This window comes from Balaenoptera physalus (genome assembly GCF_965194825.1).
Source record: "Balaenoptera physalus genome assembly, chromosome: 8".
Classification (NCBI taxonomy): domain Eukaryota; kingdom Metazoa; phylum Chordata; class Mammalia; order Artiodactyla; family Balaenopteridae; genus Balaenoptera; species Balaenoptera physalus.
In genome coordinates, this window is record NC_138887.1 from 21314111 (window position 1) to 21337981 (window position 23871).

Consider the following 23871-nt stretch of genomic DNA (forward strand, 5'->3'; position numbering starts at 1 on the left):
TTTTTTTTTGCTGCCACACACAGCTTGTGGTATCTTAGTTAATGAGCTCGGGGTCAGACCTGAGCTCCTGCAGTGGGAGCTCTGAATCCGAACCACTGGAATAACAGACAACCTCAGACCCCAGGGAATATTCATTGGAGTTTGGTCTTCTGGAGGTTCTCATCTTGGCACCAAGACCCAGCTCTACCTAACAGCCTACAAACTCCAGTGCTGGAAGCCTCAGGCCAAACAACGAGTAAAACAGTAACACAATCCCACCCATCAAAAAAAAAAAAAAAAAGAGACAACGAAAAAATATGTCACAGATGAAGGAGCAAGGAAAAACTTACAAGACCAAATAAATGAAGAGGAAATAGGCAACCTACCTAAAAAAGAATTCACAGTAATGATAGTAAAGATGATTCAGAATCTTAGAAATGGAATGGAGGCACGGATAGAGAAAATACAAGAAATGTTTAACAAAGACCTAGAAGAACTGAAGAACAAACAGAGATGAACAACACAATAAATGAAATGAAAAATACACTAGAAAGAATCAATAATAGAATAACTGAGGCAGAAGAACGAATAGGGGAGCTGGAAGATGGAATGATGGAAATAACTTCCAAGGAGCAGAATAAAGGTAAAAGAATGAAAAGAATTAAAGACAATCACAGAGACCTCTGGGACAACAGTAAACGCACAAGCATTTGAATTATAGGGGTCCCAGAAGAAGAGGAGAAAAAGTAAGGGTCTGAGAAAATATTTGAAGAGATTATAGTGGAAAACTTCCCTAACATGGGAAAAGAAATAGTCACCGAAGTCCAGCAAGCACAGAGAGTCCCATACAGGATAAACCCTAGGAGAAACACACTGAGACACATATTAATCAAACTAACAAAAACTAAATTCAAAGAAAAAATATTAAAAGCAGCAAGGGAAAAGCAAAAAATAAAAAACAAAGGAACCCCCATAAGGTTATCAGTGGATTTTTCAGCACAAACTCTGCAGGTCAGAAGGGAGTGGCAGGATATACTTAAAGTGATGAAAGAGAAAAATCTACAACCAAGATAACTCTACCCAGCAAGGATCTCATTCAGATTCGACGGAGAAATCAAAAGCTTTACAGACAAGCAAAAGCTAAGAGAATTCAGTACCATCAAACCAGCTTTACAACAGATGCTAAAGGAACTTCTCTAGGTGGGAAACAGAAGAGGAGAAAAAAGACCAACAAAACCAAACCCAAACAATTAAGAAAATGGTAATAGGAACATATATGTCAATAATAACCTTGAATGTAAATGGATTAAATGCTCCAACAAAAAGACACAGACTGGCTGAATGGATACAAAAACAAGACCCATATATATGCTGTCTATAAGAGACCCATTTCAGACCTTCACTTTCAGTTTGAATGTGTCTGAAAGTGAAGGGATGGAAAGAGATATTCCATGCAAATGGAAATCAAAAGAAAGCTGGAGTAGCAATACTCTAATCAGATAAAATAGACTTTAAAATAAAGACTGTTACAAGAGATAAGGAAGGACACTACACAATGATCAAGGGATCAATCCAAGAAGATATAACAATTATAAATATTTATGTACCCAACATAGGAGCACCTCAATACATAAGGCAAATGCTAACAACAATAAAAGGGGAAATTGACAGTAATGCAATAATAGTAGGGGATTTTTAACAGCCCACTTACAGCAATGGACAGATCATCCAAACGGAAAATAAATAAGGAAACACAAGCTTTAAATGACACAATAGACCAGATAGATTTAATTGATATTTATAGGACATTCCACCCAAAAGTGGTAGAGTATACTTTCTTCTCAAGTGCACATGGAACACTATTCAGGATACATCATATCTTGGGTCACAAATCAAGCCTCGGAGAATTTAAGAAAATTGAAATCGTATCAAGCATCTTTTCTGACCACAACACTATGAGACTAGAAATCAATTACAGGAAAAAAACTGTAAGAAACACAGATACATGGAGGCTAAATAGTGTGCTACTAAATAACCAAGAGATCACTGAAAAAATCAAAGAAGAAATAAAAAAAACTACATAGAAACAAATGACAATGAAAACACAATGACCCAAAACCTATGGGACATAGCAAAAGCAGTTCTAAGAGGGAAGTTTATAGCAATCCAATCTCACCTCAAGAAACAAGAAAAATCTCAAATAAACAATAGAACCTTACACCTAAAGCAACTAGAGAAAGAAGAACAAAGAAAACCCAAAGTCAGTAGAAGGAAAGAAATCATAAAGATCAGAGCACAAATAAATGAAAGAGAGACGAAGAAAACAATAGCAAACATCAATAAAACTAAAAGTTGGTTCTTTGAAAAGATAAACAACATTGATAAACCTTTAGCGAGACTCATGAAGAAAAAAAGGGAGAGGATGCAAATCAATAAAATTAGAAATGAGAAAGGAGAAATCACAACTGACACCACAGAAATACAAAGGATTATAAGAGACTACTATAGACAACTATATGCCAATAAAATGGACAACCAGGAAGAAATGGAAAAATTCCTGGAAAGGTAAAATTTTCCAAGACCAAACTAGGAAGAATTAGAAAATATAAACACACCTATCACAAGTAATGAAATTGAAACTGTAATTAAAAATTTTCCAACAAACAAAAGGCCAGGGCCAGATGGCTTCACAGGTGAATTCTATCAAACATTTAGAGAAGAGCTAACACCCATCCTTCTTAAACTCTTCCAAAAAATAGCAGAGGAAGGAACACTCCCAAACTCATTCTATGAGGCCACCATCACCCTGATTCCAAAACCAGACAAAGATGTCACAAAGAAAGAAAACTACAGGCCAATATCACTGATGAACACAGATGCAAAAATCCTCAACAAAATACTAGCAAACAGAATCCAACAACACATTAAAAGGATCATACTCCATGATCAAGTGGAGTTTATCCCAGGAATGCGAGGATTCTGCAATATACACAAATCAATCAATGTGATATACCATATTAAAAAATTAAGGAATAAAAACCATATGATCATCTCAATAGATGCAGGAAAAGCTTTTGACAAAATTTAGCACCGATTTGTGATAAAAACACTCCAGAAAATGGGCATAGATGGAACTTACCTCAACATAATAAAGGTCATATATGACAAACACACAGCAAACATCATTCTCAATGGTGAAAAACTGAAAGCATTTCCACTAAGATCAGGAACAAGACAAGGATGTCCACTTTCATCACTCTTATTCAACATAGTTTTGGAAGTCTTAGCCATGGCAATCAGAGAAGAAAAAGAAATAAAAGGAATCCAAATTGGAAATGAAGAAGTAAAACTGTCACTGTTTGCAGATAAAATGATACTATATATAGAAAATCCTAAAGATGCCACCAGAAAACTACTAGAATTAATCAATGAATTTGGTAATGTTGCAGGAATGCACAGAAATCTCTTGCATTCCTATACACTAACAATGAAAGATCAGAGAGAGAAATTAAGGAAACGATCCCATTTACCATCACAACAAATGAATAAAATATCTAGGAATAAACATACCTAAGGAGGCAAAAGACTTGTACTCAGAAAACAGTAAAACACTGATGAAAGAAATCAAAGAGGACATAACAGATGCAGAAATATACCATGTTCTTGGATTGGAAGAATCAATATTGTGACTATACTAACCAAAGCAATCTACAGATTCAACGCAATCTCTATCAAACTACCAACGGCATTCCTCACAGAATTAGAACAAAAAATTTTACAATTTGTATGGAAACACAAAAGACCCCGAATAGCCAAAGCAATCTTGAGAAAGAAAAATGGAGCTGGAGGAATCAGGTTCCCCAACTTCAAACTATACTACAAAGCTACAGTAATCTACACAGTATGGTCTTGGCATAAAAACAGAAATATAGATCAATGGTTCAGGATAGAAAGCCCAGAGATAACTGCATGCACATATTCACCTAAATTATGACAACTGAGGCAAGAACATACAATGGAGAAAAGGCATCCTGGTCAATAAGTGGTGCTGGGAAAACTGGACAGCTACATGTAAAAGAATGAAATTAGAACACTACCTACCACCATAGACAAAAATAAACTCAAAATGGATTAAAGACCTCAATCTAAGACTGGAAACTGTAAAATTCTTAGAGGAAAACATAGAAAAAACACTCTTTGACATAAGCCACAACAAGATCTTTTTTGATCCACCTCCTAGATTAATGAAAATAAAAACAAAAATAAACAAATGGGACCTAATTAAACTTAAAAGCTTTTGCACAAAAGGAAACCATAAATAAGACAAAAAGACAACCCTCAGAATGGGAGAAAATATTTGCAAATGAAGCAACAGACAAAGGATTAGTCTCTAAAATATACAAAGAGGTCATGCAGCTCAATATCAAAAAAACAAACAACCCAATTGAAAAATGGGTGGAAGACCTAAATAGACATTTCACCAAAGAAGACATACAGATAGCCAAAAAGCACATGAAAAGATGCTCAACATCACTAATTATTAGAGAAATACAAATCAAAACTACAATGAGGTATCACCTCACACTGATCAGAATGTCCATCATCAAAAAATCTACAGGGCTTCCCTGGTGGCGCAGTGGTTGAGAGTCTGCCTGCCGATGCAGGGGACATGGGTTCGGGCCCTGGTCTGGGAGGATCCCACATGCCGCGGAGCGACTGGGCCCGTGAGCCTCAACTACTGAGCCTGCGTGTCTGGAGCCTGTGCTCCGCAACAAGAGAGGCCACGATAGTGAGAGGCCCGCACACCGCGATGAAGAGTGGCCCCCACTTGCCACAACTGGAGAAAGCCCTCACACAGAAACGAAGACCCAACACAGCCAAAAATAAAATTAATTAATTAAAAAAAAATCTACAAACAATAAATGCTGGAGAGGGTGCGGAGAAAAGGGCACTCTCTTGCAGTCTTGGTGGGAATGTAAATTGATACAGCCACTATGGAGAACAGTACGGAGATTCCTTAAAAAACTAAAAATAGAATCACCATATGATCCAGCAATCCCACTACTGGGCATATACCAAGAGAAAACCATAATTCAAAAGGACACATGTACTCCAATGTTCACTGCAGCACAATTTACAATAGCCAGGACATGGAAACAACCTAAATGTCCAATGACACATGAATGGATAAAGAAGATGTGGTACATATATACAATGGAATATTACTCAACCATAAAAAGGAACAAAATTGGGTCATTTGTAGAGGTGTGGATGGACCTAAAGTCTGTCATATAGAGTGAAGTAAGTCAGAAAGAGAAAAACAAATATCATATATTAAGGCATATTTGTGGACTCTAGAAAAATGGTACAGATGAACCTATTTGCAGGGCAGGAATAGAGATGTAAATGTAGAGAATGGACATGTGGACACAGTGGTGGAAGGGGAGGGTGGGACAAATTGGGAGATGGGATTTGACATAAATACACCACCATGTGTAAAATAGATAGCTAGTGGGAACCTGCTAGCTGAGCACAGGGAGCTCAGCTCGGTGCCTGTGATGACCTAGATGGGTGGGATGGGGGAGGGGGTGGGAGGGAGGTCCAAGAGGGAGGGGATATAGATATATATATATAGCTGATTCACTTCATTGTGCAGCAGAAACTAACACAACATTGTAAAGCAAATATACCCCAATAAAAAAATAAATAAAATAAAATATGCAAAAACTCAAGGAATACTGCATCCAAGAACCCTTCCTGAGGTGCCTACATATGTTAATTAAACCAAACTTAATTACTTAATTCAACCAAGAGATGACTGTAGCAAGGACTAATAGTATCATTCAAGACATTTAATTATGGATCTAAGTGTAGAAGAAAGGTGGGAACAAGGATATTATTCTAATAATAATGAAATGATTATATGTTTAGACACTGTTGAAATAAAACAAAAAAGAGAGAAGATAAAAAGGAGAGAATGACCAATGATCTCACTGACTGTTGCTTAGGCAATAGATAGGAGTCACAGAATACCATTTAAAGCTAACAAAGGAACAAGAGCCTCATAAAAGGTATCAGTATAAAGGCAAACATAAAAACAAAAATATAAACTGTTCTAAATACCAAAAGGAAGAAACAAATAACTCTCCCCCACAACCCAAAAAGACTATATAGAGAAACACAGTCAACATAACATGGTATGGTCAATAAATACAACATAAAACAATATGACAGTTAAAACATAGAAATGAATGCAATTTACTTCTCTTGTTCAGATTTTCTAATTAGCTCATAAAGAAAAACCCAACTGCATGTTGTAAAGAAGAGACACTTAAATAGAATGATTCAGAAAGGCTAAAAAGAAAGGGTTGGGCAAAGATATGCCAGACAAATGGAAAAACTTATACAAGCAGGGAGTATAGTCCTGCTGCCAGTCTGCAGAACTGAAGTCAAAAGCATTAACCAGGACAAGGAACACTACTTTATAACAAAAAGGTCACAATTCATAATGAAGACATACCAGTTTCAATATCTGTATGTCAAATAATACAAATTACCTTTATAAAATGGTAACTATAGGAATTGAAAGGGAACTAGAAACACACTAGTAACAAATACTTAAGACTGCTCCAGTCTAAGATAGGTCAAGTTGACAAAATTACAAGTAAAGAAGAACTAAATAGAGCATAATTAATTAGGCAAATCTTTTGGTTCTCCCCTCATCTCTTTTTCTATTTACACCCCAATAATAGAGAATATATATTCTTCTCAACTACACATGGGACATTCTCCAAAATTGTCTATATGTTGAATTACAAAAGTCTTAAATTCTACAAAGCAGAAATAATACAAACAATAATCTCTGACCATAATGCAGTAAAATTTAGACATTAATACCAAAATCATAATCAGTGGAACTTTCATCTAGAAATTAAAAACTCTAAATAAACAACTCGTGTCAAAGAGGAAATGTAAACTGAAATTGTAGAATTTCTAAAAGTAATGAGAGTGAAAACAGTAGCAAAATCTGTAGAAAAGAAACAGTGATCAGAGGAAATTTTATAGCATATATATATTACATACATACGTACACACACACACACACACACATATATATATATGGAAGAATAGAAATAATGAAAGTGAATTCCCAATTCAAAAAGCTAGAAAAAGAACAATAAAGGAATCCCTCCAGGAACAAAACAAAACAAAACAAAACAAAACACAAGAAAGGAATATAAATGATAAAAGCAAAAATTCATATAGTAGAAAATGGAAAAATAGTAACAATTGAAGTGCTGTTTCTTTTAAAAACCAGCAAAATAAGCACTAATTTAATATTAAAAAGAGATGTCACATATAACAAAGTAAAAAAAAGACAAAAGGGAAGCAATCATAAACACAAATTTTTGTACAAACCTATGCTAAGAAAATTGAAAATCTAAATTAAATGGATAATTTCTTAGGAAAATACAGTTTATGAAAATTGGTCCCAGTGGAAAACAATATGAGTACTAAGGATAATTTATAAACTGGGTGTGAGTAAAGACTTTCTTAACCTGACTCAAACTTGACAAATCTGACTACAGAAAAGCAAAAAGGAATCTCTGTACAATCCAAAACACCATAATCAATATTAAAAGATAAACGACAAACCGAGAGAAAATATTTGTAACATATAGCAGTGAAAATTCATGCACTTTTGGTAGGAATGTAAGTTGGTGCAACCACTATGAAAAACAGTCTGGAGATTCCTCAAAAGACTAAATATAGAACTACTGTAGGTTCCAGCAATTCCATTTCTGGGTACTTATCTAAAGAAAATGAAAACATTAATTTGAAAAGATATATGCATCCCTATATTCATTGTGGCACTATGTATAATAGTCAAGATATGGAAGCAACCTGTGTGCATCAATAGATGAATGGATAAAGAAGATGTGGTATACACACACACACACACACACACACACACACACACAGGAATACTACTCGGCCATAAAAAAAGAACAAAATCTTGACATTTGTGACAACATGGATGGACCTTGAGGGTATTATACTAAGTGAAATAAGTCAGACAGAGGAAGACAAATGACAGGATTTCACTCATATGTGAAATCTAAAAAACAAAACAAAGGAACAAACAAAACAAAACAGAAACAGACACATCAATACAGAGAGCAAAATGGTGGTTGCCAGAGGGGAAAGGGGTAGGGAGATAAAGGAAATAGGCAAAGGGGATTAAGAGGTACAAACTTACAGCTAAAAAATAAATAAGTCACAGGGATGTAATGTACACATAGGGAATAGAGTCAACAATATTGTAATAATGTTGTATGGTGATGGATTTATTAGACTTATTGTGGTGATTATTTCATAATGTATAAAAATGTCAAATCACTATGTTGTACACCTGAAACTAATATAATATTGTATGATATAATATTGCATTGCCAAGTATAACTTAATAAAAAAGTGAAGGGAAAAAAACCTTAAAAACTTTATAGAAAAATGTGTAAGAGTCAGGAATAGACAGTTCACAAAAAGTATACACAGTTGTCCTTTACACATGAAAAGATGCCCAACTTCCTTTAACAAAAAAGAAATGCAAATTAACACTATATTGAGATACTATTCTTCACCTACCACATCAGCAAAAATCCAAAAGCTTGACATCACACTCTCCTGGCAAGATTGTGGAAGAACTGCCCCCCAACCCTACAATGCTGGTGGTCGGGCAATATCACACAACCTCTACTGAGAGGAATTTGGCAGTAACTAACACAACCAGACATACTTTACCCTTTGACTCAACTATCTCTCTCTGAGAAATTTCTCTACAGTTTCATCGTTAACAATGCAAAAAATCAAATACACAAGGTTATTCATTGCACTATTATTTTACTAGCAAACCTTGGAAACAACATAAATATCCAAGAAGAGATGGCAGGTTAAATAAACATTGTATGTGCACGTGCTGCAGTACTATTCAGCTGCGAAACTTATGAGAAAAATCTCTATGATCTGATATATGGTGATTTGTGGAATACACTGATAAATAAAAAGACTCCTATGCTTATTTTTGAGAAAACATATACAAGAAGGTGAACCATCAACTGAAGAAACTGCTTCACGGAAAGAGATGGGCATGGACGATAAAGCTGAAGGGATACGAAAAAGAATGAGACGCTTTTGGGAAAAGCTCTTTTATAATCCATGTCAATGTTCCTTTATTCAAAAAAAATGTAAAAAGATGAAAAAACCCTCAAATTGAATACAAACATAAAGGAAATGAACCTAATTGTATATGAAACTGCTAACCACTCAGAAAAAAGTCAAGTATTAAAGAAATTACAGACTAAGATTTCATTGCACAAAGACCCAGAAGGTAGAGAGCTGTATTTATAATGTCACACAATTTGGTATGCTTTCCTGACAGAAGGCATCAAGATACTGATTTCTGGGTCTTGGGGTTAATTTATTTACATCAGTTCGTACGCCTTCTGCACTAGGAAACCCAGTGGGTCTGGAGTTTAGGAGCCTCATGAATAAAACAGCCGCAATAACAAAGTTTCAAGAGTATGGGGCGGGGCAAACATTAATTTCAGTGGTTTAGACCTGAGGCCAGACTAGAATTTAATAATTCAGAGGGGAAGGCACAGATCTCTGGAGAGGACAGGGTTGATCAAAGTCTTTCCAAGTGACCCTTGGTCTTTGGCCGACAGTGACCTTAGAAAGCTGGTATCCGAGGTTTCTGTGAAAAGAACCTCTGGGCATTATGGAAGCTGCAGAGGTAGATTCCATTCATTCTGGGAATCTGCCATTCCAGATAATCCTAAAAGCCTCAGAGCTATTGCAGACACTGGGCATTCGGAATGTAAGGTATAAAGTCATTGCAGCAGGAAACCTACAAAAGCCCGGGAACTGAAAACGGGTATTTTTCGGGGGGAGCAGGAGTCTGTCGGAGCTTTGTCGCCTTTGTGGGACCAAGAATGACATTTTGGCTTCAGGATGCAAGGTCCTGTTTAGAGATACAGTAGTACATAAGTCTTGGCCTATGGGCTTGTAAGAGGGTATGGTTTGCAGAGGAAGTCGGATCCAGAGTAGGAGGCTAGCGACCGAAAGCCTTCTTTCTCCTTAGATTGTCGTATTTCCCCCTACAGGGAGGTCAGTCTCTTCTACAGTTTACTCAGTGTGGCAGCTCCAAATCGGGGAGGTCAGATGGACGCAAGGACTTGGAGCTAAGTAGCTCATAACATGCTCTTCCATAATGGACCATGTCTATATTTTAGTAAATGACTCAAAGTAAGTATTGATAAACAATGGAAACTTTAAAAACTGTTTAGCCACCACTTTCCAGGGAGTCAAGATGAAGACCTGGATAGGTTATTAGAGAGAAAAAATCAAAAATTTGCTTTAATTCCCCACTTTGCCTTATCAATGACGATTTTAAAGATTTAGGAAAAACAACTGAGAGAAACTGCCATATCCTGTCACGGTCTTGATGGTTGTCGTGACTGCTGTTTTCTTATGCTCCCGAAATGATTGGCTTTCAATAGGATATTCTATGGTTTTGTGGTTGAAAGTGTTCCTGATGAGATCTGGATATATTAGTATAAGAGAAATTTGCAATTCATCACTGATGGTATTACTTAATACATCTCTCATAATATAACACATTTTATGAGCCTTTTCTTTTTTTTTTTTTTTTTTTTTTGAGCCTTTTCTTAATTCAAGAAAATTTATTGCTCATCTACTTTGAGGGAGGCAAGAAACTAGGCTGTGAAGGTACAGGGATATGTCTCAACATCCATGGAGCTGATGTTTTCAGGCAAAGCCAGCCTTTAAACAAATAATTCCACTAATTATTAATTAATTATAATTTATGATACATGCTACTAGGAGAAGTACATGTATATTTTACTCTACCTAAACCCTCAGGTGATTTTTGAAAAGCTTGGAATCACAGGCTGTTACATTTCATGGGTATAATTCACTACAATTGATTTAAATAATCCTAATGTAATAAGTCAGCAACACATTTGTCAGTTGGGTATTTCGGGATGAAGTCACACAATGGATGTCATTTTTCTAGCAGAGCAGTCTTTTAAAATTTAATGAATTGGATATATAGAAGAAAATCCTACTGTTTAAAATCTCTGGGGAACTAACACACCATCGTAAAGCAATTATACTCCAATAAAGATGTTAAAAAAAAAAAAAGAAAGAACGAGAGCAAACAAATTGTTAAATATGTAACGGAATAAACATACCATTGAATAAATCACTAAAAAATAAAAATAAAATCTCTGGGGACAGCTAAATATTAAATGTCAATATAGTAAGGACTTATCTTAGAAACATGAAATTTAACATTTACCTTTGTTTATTATATTAGATGAGCTGACTTCTACATAGGAATATACCCTAATTTCATTTTCTATGTAATATGCAGCCTCAGAGCATTGTTTAATTAAAATGCCACTTAGACCAGTTAAGCAAATTAGACTGAGCATAAACCTAGGGCTGCTAACGAAAATGTGCAGAAGGATGCACCAATTCTCTAAGATGGTACCGTCTGAAGCATCTCCCACAACAGTGGGTGCAAGAAGCACCATGACAGTTCTACAAGCCATTAAATGGTAACATAAATTTTGCTTTTGCCATGAAACTCATGGATCCTAAAAGGTTTGCATGCTTTATAGGTAAGTAAGCTGGACATCTGTCAAATTGGGATGACATGGGGTTGTCATAGATTCTCTGCTTTATCTGGTCTACTGAGCCCTGTGTTTTTCTGGCAGAACAAAGAATCAATTCACAGACATTTTTGAAAAGGACACTTAAAAAGAAAGATCAATAAAAATACTAATTGTCAACATCACTTGGGGAGAGAAAGGAAGCATGGATAGCTTCCATATTTTCTCTCTGTGTTGTGAAATGTTTTAAAATATTAACAGAAGAGGCAAACTGATCAAGCCCACAGTGCTCTGTTGTACACTTGTTCTAGGTGGAGAAAATGTATAATTCTCAGCAGTACCTATCACAGATAGATCACAGAGTGTCAAAGGTAATGAAAATTGAAAGAGCAAGCAGGGAAATGCCTTTTCCATGACATAAAAAGGGAGGTTCACTATTCAGTGTGTGACTGTAACAATGAGATTTCTCATTCCCTGTTTGGGATTAATCTAAGGCATTACTGCTGCCTATTAAAATTTAATGACAGAAATGCCAAAATACAGATATTAAACTATATTTATATAGCCAGATGTGTGTGTGGGATTATCCCAATGTTCTTTACCAAAATAATTTCCTGTCCAAATTATTTTAGCTGGATCCTGTAGTAGAGATATTGGAATCACAGTCTCCCCATCTTGGCAATATAGTGTAGAGAATGGTGACTTGAGAGGATATAAGCATCTTTAAATTTGAGGGGTGTGAATGGTATAAATGTTACAAATACACCTTCAGTTAGGTTATAATGAATAGTGAATCATCATAATACCAGCCAGTATAAAAAAGCAGCAAAGTGTCTATTAATATACACTGTGCTGGCATCAGAAGCATCCACTTCCAATATAGCATTTTACTCAGAGAGGGAAGTGGTGCAATTTTAGAACAAATCCTGAATTTCCTGATCCACACAAAAAAGAGCAATGGCTTCTACTGGTAAGCTTCTAGAACAAAAGAGGGCAGAGTATTTTATCCAATGATTTGGCCACTGTGATTTATACAAATCTTTACCTATTCAGGTTTGTCCCATCTTTGCAGTGTTCTCAGACAGAAGGACTAGATTAGATATCAGGAACAGGGAAACAAAATCTCTTCCTATTAAAACACAAAATCCTGTTTGATAAAATTATAAAATATGGTAGTGAGGTATGATATAGTAAAGTAAAAAAAGTGCAGGATTTGGAATTAACAGCATGTACTACATTACTGCTTTGCTTCCTGGTAGAAGGAAACAAAGGAACATGGAAGCTGAGGGCGGGATTGCCTAATGTTGTCTGCAGTAAGTAAATCTGCAAAATATAAAAAGGCCAGGAAGAGAAAACATGATGCCTGCTGTGTCCGCAAGGTATCGAGATGCCTAAAACATGGGGAAAATTCTTGGAGAGCACTTCACCTCAGTGGAAAATATTACCCGTATAAAGCTGTCAGAGTCCTCCTCAGCTTGGGTTTCTTGGCATGTAAAGAGCCAGTCAATCCCACAAATTAGGCTGCCCTGCAGGCATGTCTAACTTACATGCCAGGCTTTCAGGAAATGTTAAAGGTCCAAGTGGAGCTGTGATGTGTACCCATGGTAACAACTGGACTGTGTGTAAATCACACAAGCAGTGACAATGTGATATGATGTGGGACTCAGCCACTTTTGTAAGACTACATGTAAAAATTCAAACTATTCAACACCAGTGGTACTGTGCAGACAAAGTACACAGGGAGTTCTAGAGGACACATGGTCTCATGGAGGGAATCATAATTTCTGACCTGTATGGCCTTTCGAGGCCAAGAACACTGAAAATATTGATTTGTTCACAAAGCATCACTAGCAAAAGTATTATTGATATGATAAGATAATTGGGTTAAGGTCTTAGGCTACATTTTATATGTAGCCTGAGATTCTTTTAGGTTTGCATTTTCAGAATCAACTCTGATATACATAGGGCATATAGTCCAGAGTGCAAGTATAAGCAACGACAATAGCTTTTTTAAACATATTAACACAGTTTTCTTTTTCACACTTCCTTGTGTGTGAGTCTCCCTCTATTTAAGCAGTCACTTATTTTAGGAGATTTAGGCCTGCTCAAGTGGGAATATAAAGAGAAAGGGTCGAGAATCAATGTGTGACTTCCATGTCACAGGGTTGGGAGTAGCACTTGCTGGTACAAAGCCCTGGGAGAGAGGATTCAGGGTGCAGAGTTCTTAGAGCTCTAGACAAAGGCAAGGACCATAACTTGAGCAAGTGTAAGGCATCCTGCAGCAGAGAACAGCAGGCCTACCACAGACCCACCATTGTCACCATAGGGATACCTGTTCATCTACTACCTGGCACCATCTTGGATCGAAGAGGAGAGGAGAGACCCACTGGGGGGAAAAAAAAAAAACTGGTAGGAAATTTGAACTTTAATACTGACAGGCTATCACCTTCCCCCAAATAAAGCCGTTTTAAACTAAAAGGGACAGGAAAAAACCTCTAGTTGGCAAGTTTAAGTTTTCTCACTCTCCTTCAACAGCAATGAAGTCTCCAACACAAATGAGATTAGTTAAATAAAATTAAAATCTTTTCTTACATATGAGTTGTAGTTTGCAAATACCAACCTTGCTATGCTAGCACTAAATTAAAATCAAGTATTTAAGCAAATATATTTGACAGAAACATTGTAGGCTATGGAGTCAGATACACCTGATGGAATTTTGGATTTCCTTGGATAATCCTCAGTTTCTTCATCCTGCTCGATGTTATAAGGAATAGAAATGTGGAGTGCCTGACCTGCTTGGTACTCAGTAAATGCTAGGTTCTACTGTGACTACTCCCGATGTTGTTGTTATTCTGTCGTCATCATCGTGGCCATCAGCAGCAGCAGCATCGGTAGTAACTGTAATAGTAGCAACAGTGGGACTTGATGGAGTAACGATGGGTCCATATTTAGAGTGTGTGGCAGGTAAAACCCAGAAGCCGTTTTGCCTCATAAGTATTGGAAGAAGAAGGTTTTTCGGAATTATTTGAAATATGGAAAAGAGCTTATAAAACTGGGTGTGAAAAATGAGGACTGAAAAATTATTAAGTAGGGAGAATCCTTTCTATTATTTTCTTCCTGTGTGAAGTTGGCTTGAAGCCTTCAGACTAATCAGACTGACAGCAGTCTAGCTTCAGAAATGGGAGAAGGGGCTTTATTTATAAAGACGATATTTTGCTTAATACAAAGGGATGCAACTGGAGTTCATAAAGAAAGCTACCTGAAAACAAATACAATTATGTCTGATTATAATTCTTACTTAATGTACATATAAATTATTCTTTAAAAAATATTATGTTTTGGCTTTTTATTAGAAAAAGTAAGGTTAACAAGCATATTTAAAATTATTTCTTTAGTGCACAAATCAAAATCACATCAGAACTATAAATATAGCCCTTGAAGTAACAACTATAATTAAGGTAATAATGATATTTTCATTAGAACATTCCTTTGTTTGATATGGTGACATTTTTCTTTTAGTAAAACTATAAGTGATTAAAAAATCTATTTCTGCTCAAAGATCAATCAATTATTGTCACTCAGAGCTAACACTTGAAAGGAAAAGATAAATCTGTGTCTTAGAATTACGGTGCTAGACAAAGGAAATTTTTTTAATCTGGAAAAGAGATAAAAGGTGAAGAAGAACATGAAAGCTACTTTATCAGTGTTAAAAATTAGCATATTATACTCAGGAACCTAATAGAGATACAAATTAGATAGTTCTAAAACCACTGTGATTCACGAAGTTCCACTGTGAGAGGTGAGAGTTAGAAAACTCAGTAAGACCAGATGTAACAAGACAGACTGGAAAGGACTCCATGGGCAGCTAAGACAAAGGAAAAACAATGCAAGGAGAAAGAATACGTTATACCATTGAGAAAAGGGATTTCTACTGAGTTCTGAAGATTATGTTATAACCATCTGTTTTCTCTCTCTCAGTGAGAAACTTGAAGACAGGGAGCATATCTTACTCATCTTCTATTCCCCAAACCTAATATGAGGGGCTCAGCACAGGCATTTATTAAAGGAATGAATGAGATCAGGTGCCCATTGTGGCACTTAGAAAGCTAAAATGTCTTATACCTTTGTCTGAAGAGCAATCCCAGATATTTGGGTAGCACAAGAAATGTTGGCTTCCTATGACACTAATATTTAGTTGTTTATTTATTTATTTAACAAATGTTAACTCAGTTTTTAGTCAGGTGTTCTTGTGTTGAGAACGTTTGCCCCATATTTCAGATATTTTCAGGTGTGCTGGGTCGAGGTGCAGAGAGAGAAGAAAATGTTGCTATTGGCAATGTCCCATTAAGCTCACTCCCTCCCTTGTCATTGCCCTAACAGAGATGTTAGAGAAGCACATATGGATTAAAGAACTGTTTTAGTAAAGAATACAAAAAATAGGCATTAAAGTTTTAGGTACATTGCTTTTGGTAACATAGATTTTTTGGGACATGTCATGGTAGAAGTATGCCCAGGTGCTCTCAGATGAAGGAATGGCCATTTACAGCAGGGGGTGAAGTAGACAGTAGATACTTTACAGAGAAATGCCCATGGAGCTGTGTCCTAAAAGATGACTCAACATTTACCTGACAACTTTTCTTACTGAGGGGGGTTTACTCTATACTGAAAAAAGTGGCATTTAATTTCAATAAATGCTATTTATGTTCCTATCCCAACATCTCAGGAGGTTATCGTTTAAATTTTTCATGGCCAAAGTTATAACCCTTCCTGCCTTATCTCAATTATTTAGCACCATCGAACTACTAGAATTAGCTACAATTATACAACGTAGAGATAACATGTATCAGACACTGTGCTGAGTGCTTTACCTGTATCATACTTTTGATCCTCATAACAACCCTAGGTGGGGGGATACTATTTAACTGCTTAGAGCCCAACTACAATTATTTTTGATGACAGTGGAAGGTGGTGGTGCTGAAATCCCTTTGAATAAAAGATTCCTTTCTGGACGTCCTTTCTTGGGACAACCCAATGTTCTAAATGTTGGTTAAGAAAATGTGAAGAGACACATGAAGGGAAAGATCTGGCATCTGTGCATCCATCCTTTTTTTAGGAATGCCCCAGAACTCTGAAATAATTTTCACATTGCTTTTCAGTAGGAGTCTAAGTTCAATATTTTCAAATCCTTTCATACTGCATTTCCTTGCTGTGCAATAGATACAGTGAATGTCGGCTTTGGTTGTGCAGAAAGACATCAACACACAGTACTTCAGCTAACATTAGAGTCATAATTTAATCTTTGATATTTATGCAATAACACAGGTTATATTTACGAGGACATTCAGAAACATTAGAAACTTTAAACATTTTTCTGGCATTCACATGACAAGAAAATGTGGATGCACTTGGAAGCCTATTCCATTTTATTTGAATTGTAATGCCATCTGCCAAAACTCACTCTCTCAAAAAGTACTGTTCTGACAGCATCAGAAAGGAACTTTGTCTGAGAATTAGGCATCTGTTTTTTGCTTAATTTACAAAAGGCACATTTTGTTTGCATTCACAAGGGCTTTCTACAAATTTACTATTCAATTAATATGTCATTCTGTGACAATGACAAAATAATCAGATTCTTAAATGAGTTCCATTTCTTTTCAGTTTTAACTTTGCAAAGCATGAAAGGATTATATGGTGTAGTACCCTTCCAGCTTATTACAAAGCCAGTTTTCCTCTGTGAAGATGACACTCTTGGCATCATCCGGGCGTTCCCTTCAGGTAGTTTCTAGTAATGGCACTGAATTTGTGCCGGGTCTTCCCTGCTTGGTTCTCATTGTGATATGAAGCTTGTACATTTGTGCAATGATCAGTAGAATTTACCTGGAGTTAGTGGAAGAGGACAAAACAAACTAAGTCTCAGATCCTAAGTTCCTTGGAAGTGTATGGTGACAGCTGAAACTGGCCAGACATCTGCTGAGCTCTTCCTCCACAAATACATTGTGTAGACTCTGTATTTAACATGCTAGATACGGCAGAGGGGATATGCCAGCAGGTAAGATCCTTGCCTCTGAATAATTTACAATCTACTTGGAGAGGTAAAAACATCTACGTGTAAAAACAGAAATAGATCCATAAAGAGTATTTATGAATGAAGGTGCAGGTGTGAATTGGTATACACAAATACTGTGTAATTTCACAATAAATAATGTGCTTTAATTTGCAGTAGCTTCATAACTCTCACTGATTCTCAAGTAGAATCACAATGGAAACAAAGAATAGAAGTGTGGTGCTACTTGGGGGAAAATAAGATGAGTTCAGGCATGGGCTATGGAGAGATAGGTGGGATGATGAGTAGTTTTGCAGAGAATGAACATAGGAAATACATAAATTGTAAGTTAATTATCCTAGCGAGAGAAGAGTATGTTAGATAATAAGAGAAAAAGCTGTATATGTAATGTAGATAAACTGATGGGATGCTTTTGAATCCTAGGTTGAAGAGTCTTAAGTAATTGGAAACTTTTGTAGAGTCTAAGAAGAGGAACAACATAACAGATACATTTTGGGAAAGCCTTAATCAGGTACTTGCATTCTTGATACTTGCATCATTAGTACATAGCATATGCCCAGCACAGTGCTTAGAATAAAATACAAAAATGAATGTGTAGAATCAGGAGGTAAGTTGGTTGTATTCAGGAGGACACCTGCGTTCCTGTGGCTGCCCTGATTCAGACCCTCTTTCCTATTTTTGGATAATTCTCCACAGCTCAAATCTTAGTGGGAGGTGGGTGCTAGATGCAACTACAGAAGTTGAAAAGCCCACATACTTGCCTTCCCTGAAGCCTGGAAATTAGGGCATGGAGCTGTTTTTAATCCAGGTTTGGGAAGTCAGACACAACTGCCTGGGATTTTGAATCTGGAGCTAATTGTGCAAAGAAGCAGCACCTGTGAAAAATTTATTCTAGTGATCGAAGAGACTGCCACAGCTAGTTTTGGGGGCAGCCATAGCAGTTTGGCCAGAGAGAGCAGTGTCTTCCTTGGCCTGTTCTTGTGGGATGACCCCAGCTGGGGTTCTGGCTATGAAAACTCCCTTTCTTATTTTCCGAGCCTGGTTTTCCCACCTTCCTTGTCATTCTGTAAGCTACCAAACAGCCTTTCAATAAACTCATTTTCTACCTAAATCAAGAGAATCAGTTTCTGCTGTATGCACTCAAGAACTTTGATAAAGGTATCTCAGTCAGGTGGTGACTAGGATCCTATTTTTGGATAATTATAATGGCTAGAGGGAAAAAAGGACAAAATTGAGAGATACTGACAAGGAAGAATTGACAGATCTGGTAACTAGCAAGATAATGCTGTTCCATTCTGGCTTCACTACTCTGTTTGCAGTAATACGTGCATGACATTGCCTAAGGGATAACACAGAGTGAAACAAAATGTTTGCAAATATATATCCTAACTGATTCATAATAAAGTGTTTGTACAACATGTGAACATAATGTCTGTAAGTGTGACATTTCTTCAGAAGATTAAACTGGGGAAGTGGTGGTAAACATGAATGGTGTTTTTAAATAAAAATATCTTTCTATAGAGGGAAAGAGTGAAGCTTTCATGAGCCACTATACTTTTTTGACTCTATATATGTTTATGAGAACCACGTTAATTATTGTTTTCGTTGACTTCTTAGCTTTAATAAGCAGCACCTGTTGCCTCAATCTTGACATGGCCGAAACAAAATTCATAGTTTTTCCTCCAAGAGGTCCTTCACCAACGTGTTTTGTCTCAATAATCAGCATTGCAGGTGCCAAATGCCCAATCAAGGAACCTAAGAGAGACCATGGATTTCTTCCTTCCCTCTTCTGATGATTCAAAAAGTCCTGTATTCCATCCCTTAATCATCTCTCAAATAATTCCCCTCCCCTCCATGACTATAACCGTTGCCAAAATCTCATCACTTCTTAACTGGAGTTTTGCCAATTGTTTCCTTGTCCCTTCCAATCCACCCCTACTAGAAATCCTTAGGTGCCCTTCCCTTTGGTTTTTAAAGTCTAAACCCATTAGAAAAGCACACAGGGGGCTTCCCTGGCGGCGCAGTGGTTAAGAATCCCCCTGCCAATGCAGGGGACACAGGTTTGAGCCCTGGTCCGGTAAGATCCCACATGCCATGGAGCAACTAAGCCCGTGCGCCACAACTACTGAGCCTGCGCTCTACAGCCTGCGAGCCACAACTACTGAAGCCTGCGTGCCTAGAGCCCATGCTCGGCAACAAGAGAAGCCACCGCACTGAGAAGCCCGCCCGCCGCAACGAAGAGTAGCTCCTGCTCGCCTCAACTAGAGAAAGCCCACACGCAGCAAGGAAGACCCAACGCAGCCAAATATTAATAAATAAATTTATAAAAAAAAAAAAAAAAGAAAGGCACACAAGGTCTGCCATGATCTGCCACGATCACATCTTTCCAAGTACATCTCCTTTCCCACATAAACCTTTTGTGCTGTGACTTTTTTCCATGCTCAAACTTTACACAATTCCTTGGCTCTTTGATTTTGCATACGCTGTTTCCTCTGCCTAGAACCTGCTTCTCACTTTCTGTCTAAATTCCACCTGTCCTCTATGACTCAGCTGATTGTTACCCTTCTTAAAAGTGTCTCCTGACCATCATTCTTAGCAAGGTAGCCATGGCTACACATCTATAATCCTTGGTTCAAACGTTACAACCCTTATCACTTGTTGCATAATGGTTTATTTCTCCATCCTTCTCCACCAGTAGACAGTGAGGACTGTGGGGACCATATAGCTCATTGAGTTTTGTATTCTTATTTCTCAGTGACCTTTATAAAGCATCTAGGCTTTGTCCAAAACAAGTCCTTTATATATATATATTGTTTCAGGAATGAAAAGGGCACATATTCCTTATGAAACCTGAAGGATATCCGTAACAACACTTGGGCTAATTTTATGATCATAAACAATCATTTTTACAAAGGTAAGAGAAGGTCTAAGGTATTTCCATTAACCAGCACTTAGTCTATAGTGAAGCTGGATCTGTAAGACACAATATACAATTGTTCCCCAAATGTTCAGTGGTCAGAATGATAGTTCTTTTGAAGGAGGGGAATAGTTATTGAGCAACATTCTTGGCCCCGAGAGGAAAGAAAGTTCAGAAAGCTGCTTTGCCTTTCTTTCAACTTCAAAATGGATTTTCACAGAGTCCTTTAGAGACTCTTGTTTAATGCAAGTACCTCTTACATTATGGGAAATACAGAAGAGAAAGCAGGAAAAAAAAGTACAGATCAAATAGAGGGAATAGGAGATTTTGAGATAAACAGACTGAGAAAAATCTTTAAAATTTTAAAGTCCAATGAAGAGAGAAGGGAAGATGGGAAGCAAGACAAATGGTCAAAAGTGCAGAGAAAGCTCCAGCTTCATGCTTACTGAGATTCGACCTTAACAGAAAATTGGTGTTTCCTTGAGCTTTTGGCTTCTTTCCCAGTGCTCTGCTCAAAAAATTCCCTCATCTTCATCACCCAACTCCCCGAGGTCAGGCAACATCCACAGGTAATCAGGCATTTGACCGGCAGTCTGAGGGGCAGTCTGTACTCGCTGCACTTTTGCAGTTCAGTACAGGGAAGAGATAGAAGTGACCCAACACAGAACACAAAACTCTGTTTCGTGATCTAGCATTATAGATATTTTCCTAGTTTACTTAATATATTTCCAACCTTGAATTAACTTAGATACCAGTCTTCAGAGAAAAAGTTTTACACAGGTGCTATTATTTTTCTATTTCCTATAATGAATTCAGTTTTCCTACTAAAAAGAACTTGGGAGATGTACAAAATTGAAAAGAATTCCAAGAATATGATGAAAATGCAAATACATTCTTAAACACTTATTTTGTATGAAGTGGATGGAGGAATACAGTATAGCACTAAAAACAGATATTAACCAAGATCCAGAAAAAAAGGTCATACTGATTCTAATAAGAATGCAGAGCATGTGGACAATATTAACTGTCTATGGAAAACAGAACAAAAACTTTTTCTATGAGGCTGTGTGTTCTTGTTCATATCCTTGTCACTGTTGAATCTCCAGGTCTAGCCCAGTGCCAGGAAAAGAGCAGGTATTCAAGAAACATAAATTGAATAAATTAGACTACAAGGTAATTTGGAGGTAGTATACCAACAGTTTTAAAATGACTCTTTAAGTTTTAAGATAACCAATATAAAATATAATCTCCACACAGCAAAGCGATTTACGAAAAGAACAAGTCAGATAAACTCATACCCCATTAAAAAAATACTCTCCAATGTGATTTAGGAAAAAATCCAAATTCCATTTCGGGACCTCCAGGCCTTCCATTCCTGCCAACCTCTCTGACTTTAGGTCCTACCATTCTCTTCTCTGTTCTCTATACTTGAACCAAAGTGGTGGTTTGGTTTTGTTTTGTTTCCCTTGCCATTCCTGAATGTGTTAAGCCAAGTCCTACTTTAGGGCTTTTACTTCTGCCCTTTTCTTTACCTGGTATGTTCTTCCTTAGATATTTTCATAGCTGGATCCTCATAATTCAAATCTCAAATATCACATGCTTCAGAGGGCTTGACCATACTATCTAAAATAGCTACCCTTCACTTTATCCAGTACCCTACCTTATTTTATTAGCATTTTTTACTATATGAAATTTTACTATTTATTTTCTTGCTTACTTGATCTAAGCTTCACTTGGGCTCCATGTTATCTTGATGTGCAAAGTAAATGGTCTCTTATTGATTGAATGAATGAGAGAAATATAAAATGTTATGAAACTATGTTTAAGTGAAAAGGGTTATGTGAGGTCTGATAGGTTCAAGACATATAGAATCCAGGAAAGAAAAGAACAGAGGGTTAGGTTAAATCTCTGTTCTTGGCCCTAAGAGAAAGAACTCAGACTATTATGTTTCTTGATTAGCTCAGTGTTGGTCAAAGAGATACACTAAATAAATGACAAATATTTTCACTTAGCTTCCTAGTTAGTAATCCAACTTTTAGGTACAATGAATTTGATGTGAATTTAAAGAATGTTGAGCATGACATTCCAGACCTTAATAACCTAGGATATAAAATGGTGGAAAGAGATAGAAATAGTTATTTTAATAGGTGGCAACAGATTTTTCATGAGAACGTTTATATTCAGGAAAATACCTTGATGATTGGTTGTAAAAAAAAAAAGTAAGGTCCTAGGAACTTTACTATTTTAAAGGGAGACCATTAACAAAAAAAAAAAAAGAAAAGAAAAGCTAAACAGCTCTGCACACGGAATGAAGATAAATGTAAGGAAGAGAAAAGAACAGGCAGAGGGACATTAAGCCTATGAAAGCACACTGATGTCAAGGTCGCCAAAGTAATTGTAAAAATAAAAGCATTTAATAGTATATTTAAAATTTCTGCACACACAGGCAGACACACAGTCTTACATTGCCCAAACCATCAATACATTCTGTTAACATATTCTGTTAACATTACCTGGTAATGCCTTATGTGAGAAATTCCTAAGAAGACCAAGGAGTAAGGGTTGAGTTCCATATCTGGGCTGACCTGGAAACAACAGCCATGGAAAGTGAAATGTGAGTGAGAGCAACAGTTTGGTGGGCAAGAACTTAGAGATAAGGTTGACCTAAAGAACTAATCTTCCACGAACACACAGAAGTTTTGGTTAGGGCTCAGTCTCTGGAACAAGACTAAAAATTTTTTGAACATTTACTAACTTACAAGGCTGAGATATAGCAATCAACAAGATAATGACTCCAGTTTCATCTGTCACATGACTTCACTTCTATGTAAAAGACTGACAATGGTCACATTTCTATCTCCATAGCAGGAATGGGTTCCATCCAGTTATAGATAAGTTTCCAAATATTAAAAAGTCTTAAAAATAAGTAGAGGGCAACACATTATATTGTCTATCCTCTTCTATTTCTAATTTATAGAGGACTAGGATTATTACATTCACATCTGTTAATGATATTGGGTAGCATCCTAAACTAAAAATTAAACATTGTCTATGAAATATACAGGGCCTAAGTATGTATCAAAGAGGGGGAAAAAGGAGGTGTAAGTCCTCCGTGAACTTGAATTGCATGTGTGAGTATGTGTGCTGTATGAGAAAAAGCCAAGAATAGAAACTGGCTATCTACATGCTATAATCAGGTAGAAGATTCTTCAAAG

General features: G+C 36.7%; 1 protein-coding gene across 7 annotated transcripts in view; it reads right to left on the reverse strand.

Annotated features, from left to right (window-relative positions):
- MAGI2 (membrane associated guanylate kinase, WW and PDZ domain containing 2) overlaps nucleotides 1-23871 on the reverse strand; it is a 1336469-nt gene that overhangs the window by 346232 nt on the left and 966366 nt on the right. For 2 of the 7 annotated variants that reach the window (XM_082473410.1, XM_082473408.1), the window contains exon 7: nucleotides 23170-23241. The exons of the other annotated variants lie outside the window; for them this stretch is intronic. In XM_082473410.1, coding sequence (XP_082329536.1) covers nucleotides 23170-23241 — 72 coding nt within the window. The remainder of the gene's footprint in view (nucleotides 1-23169; nucleotides 23242-23871) is intronic. 7 annotated transcript variants of the gene reach the window in all.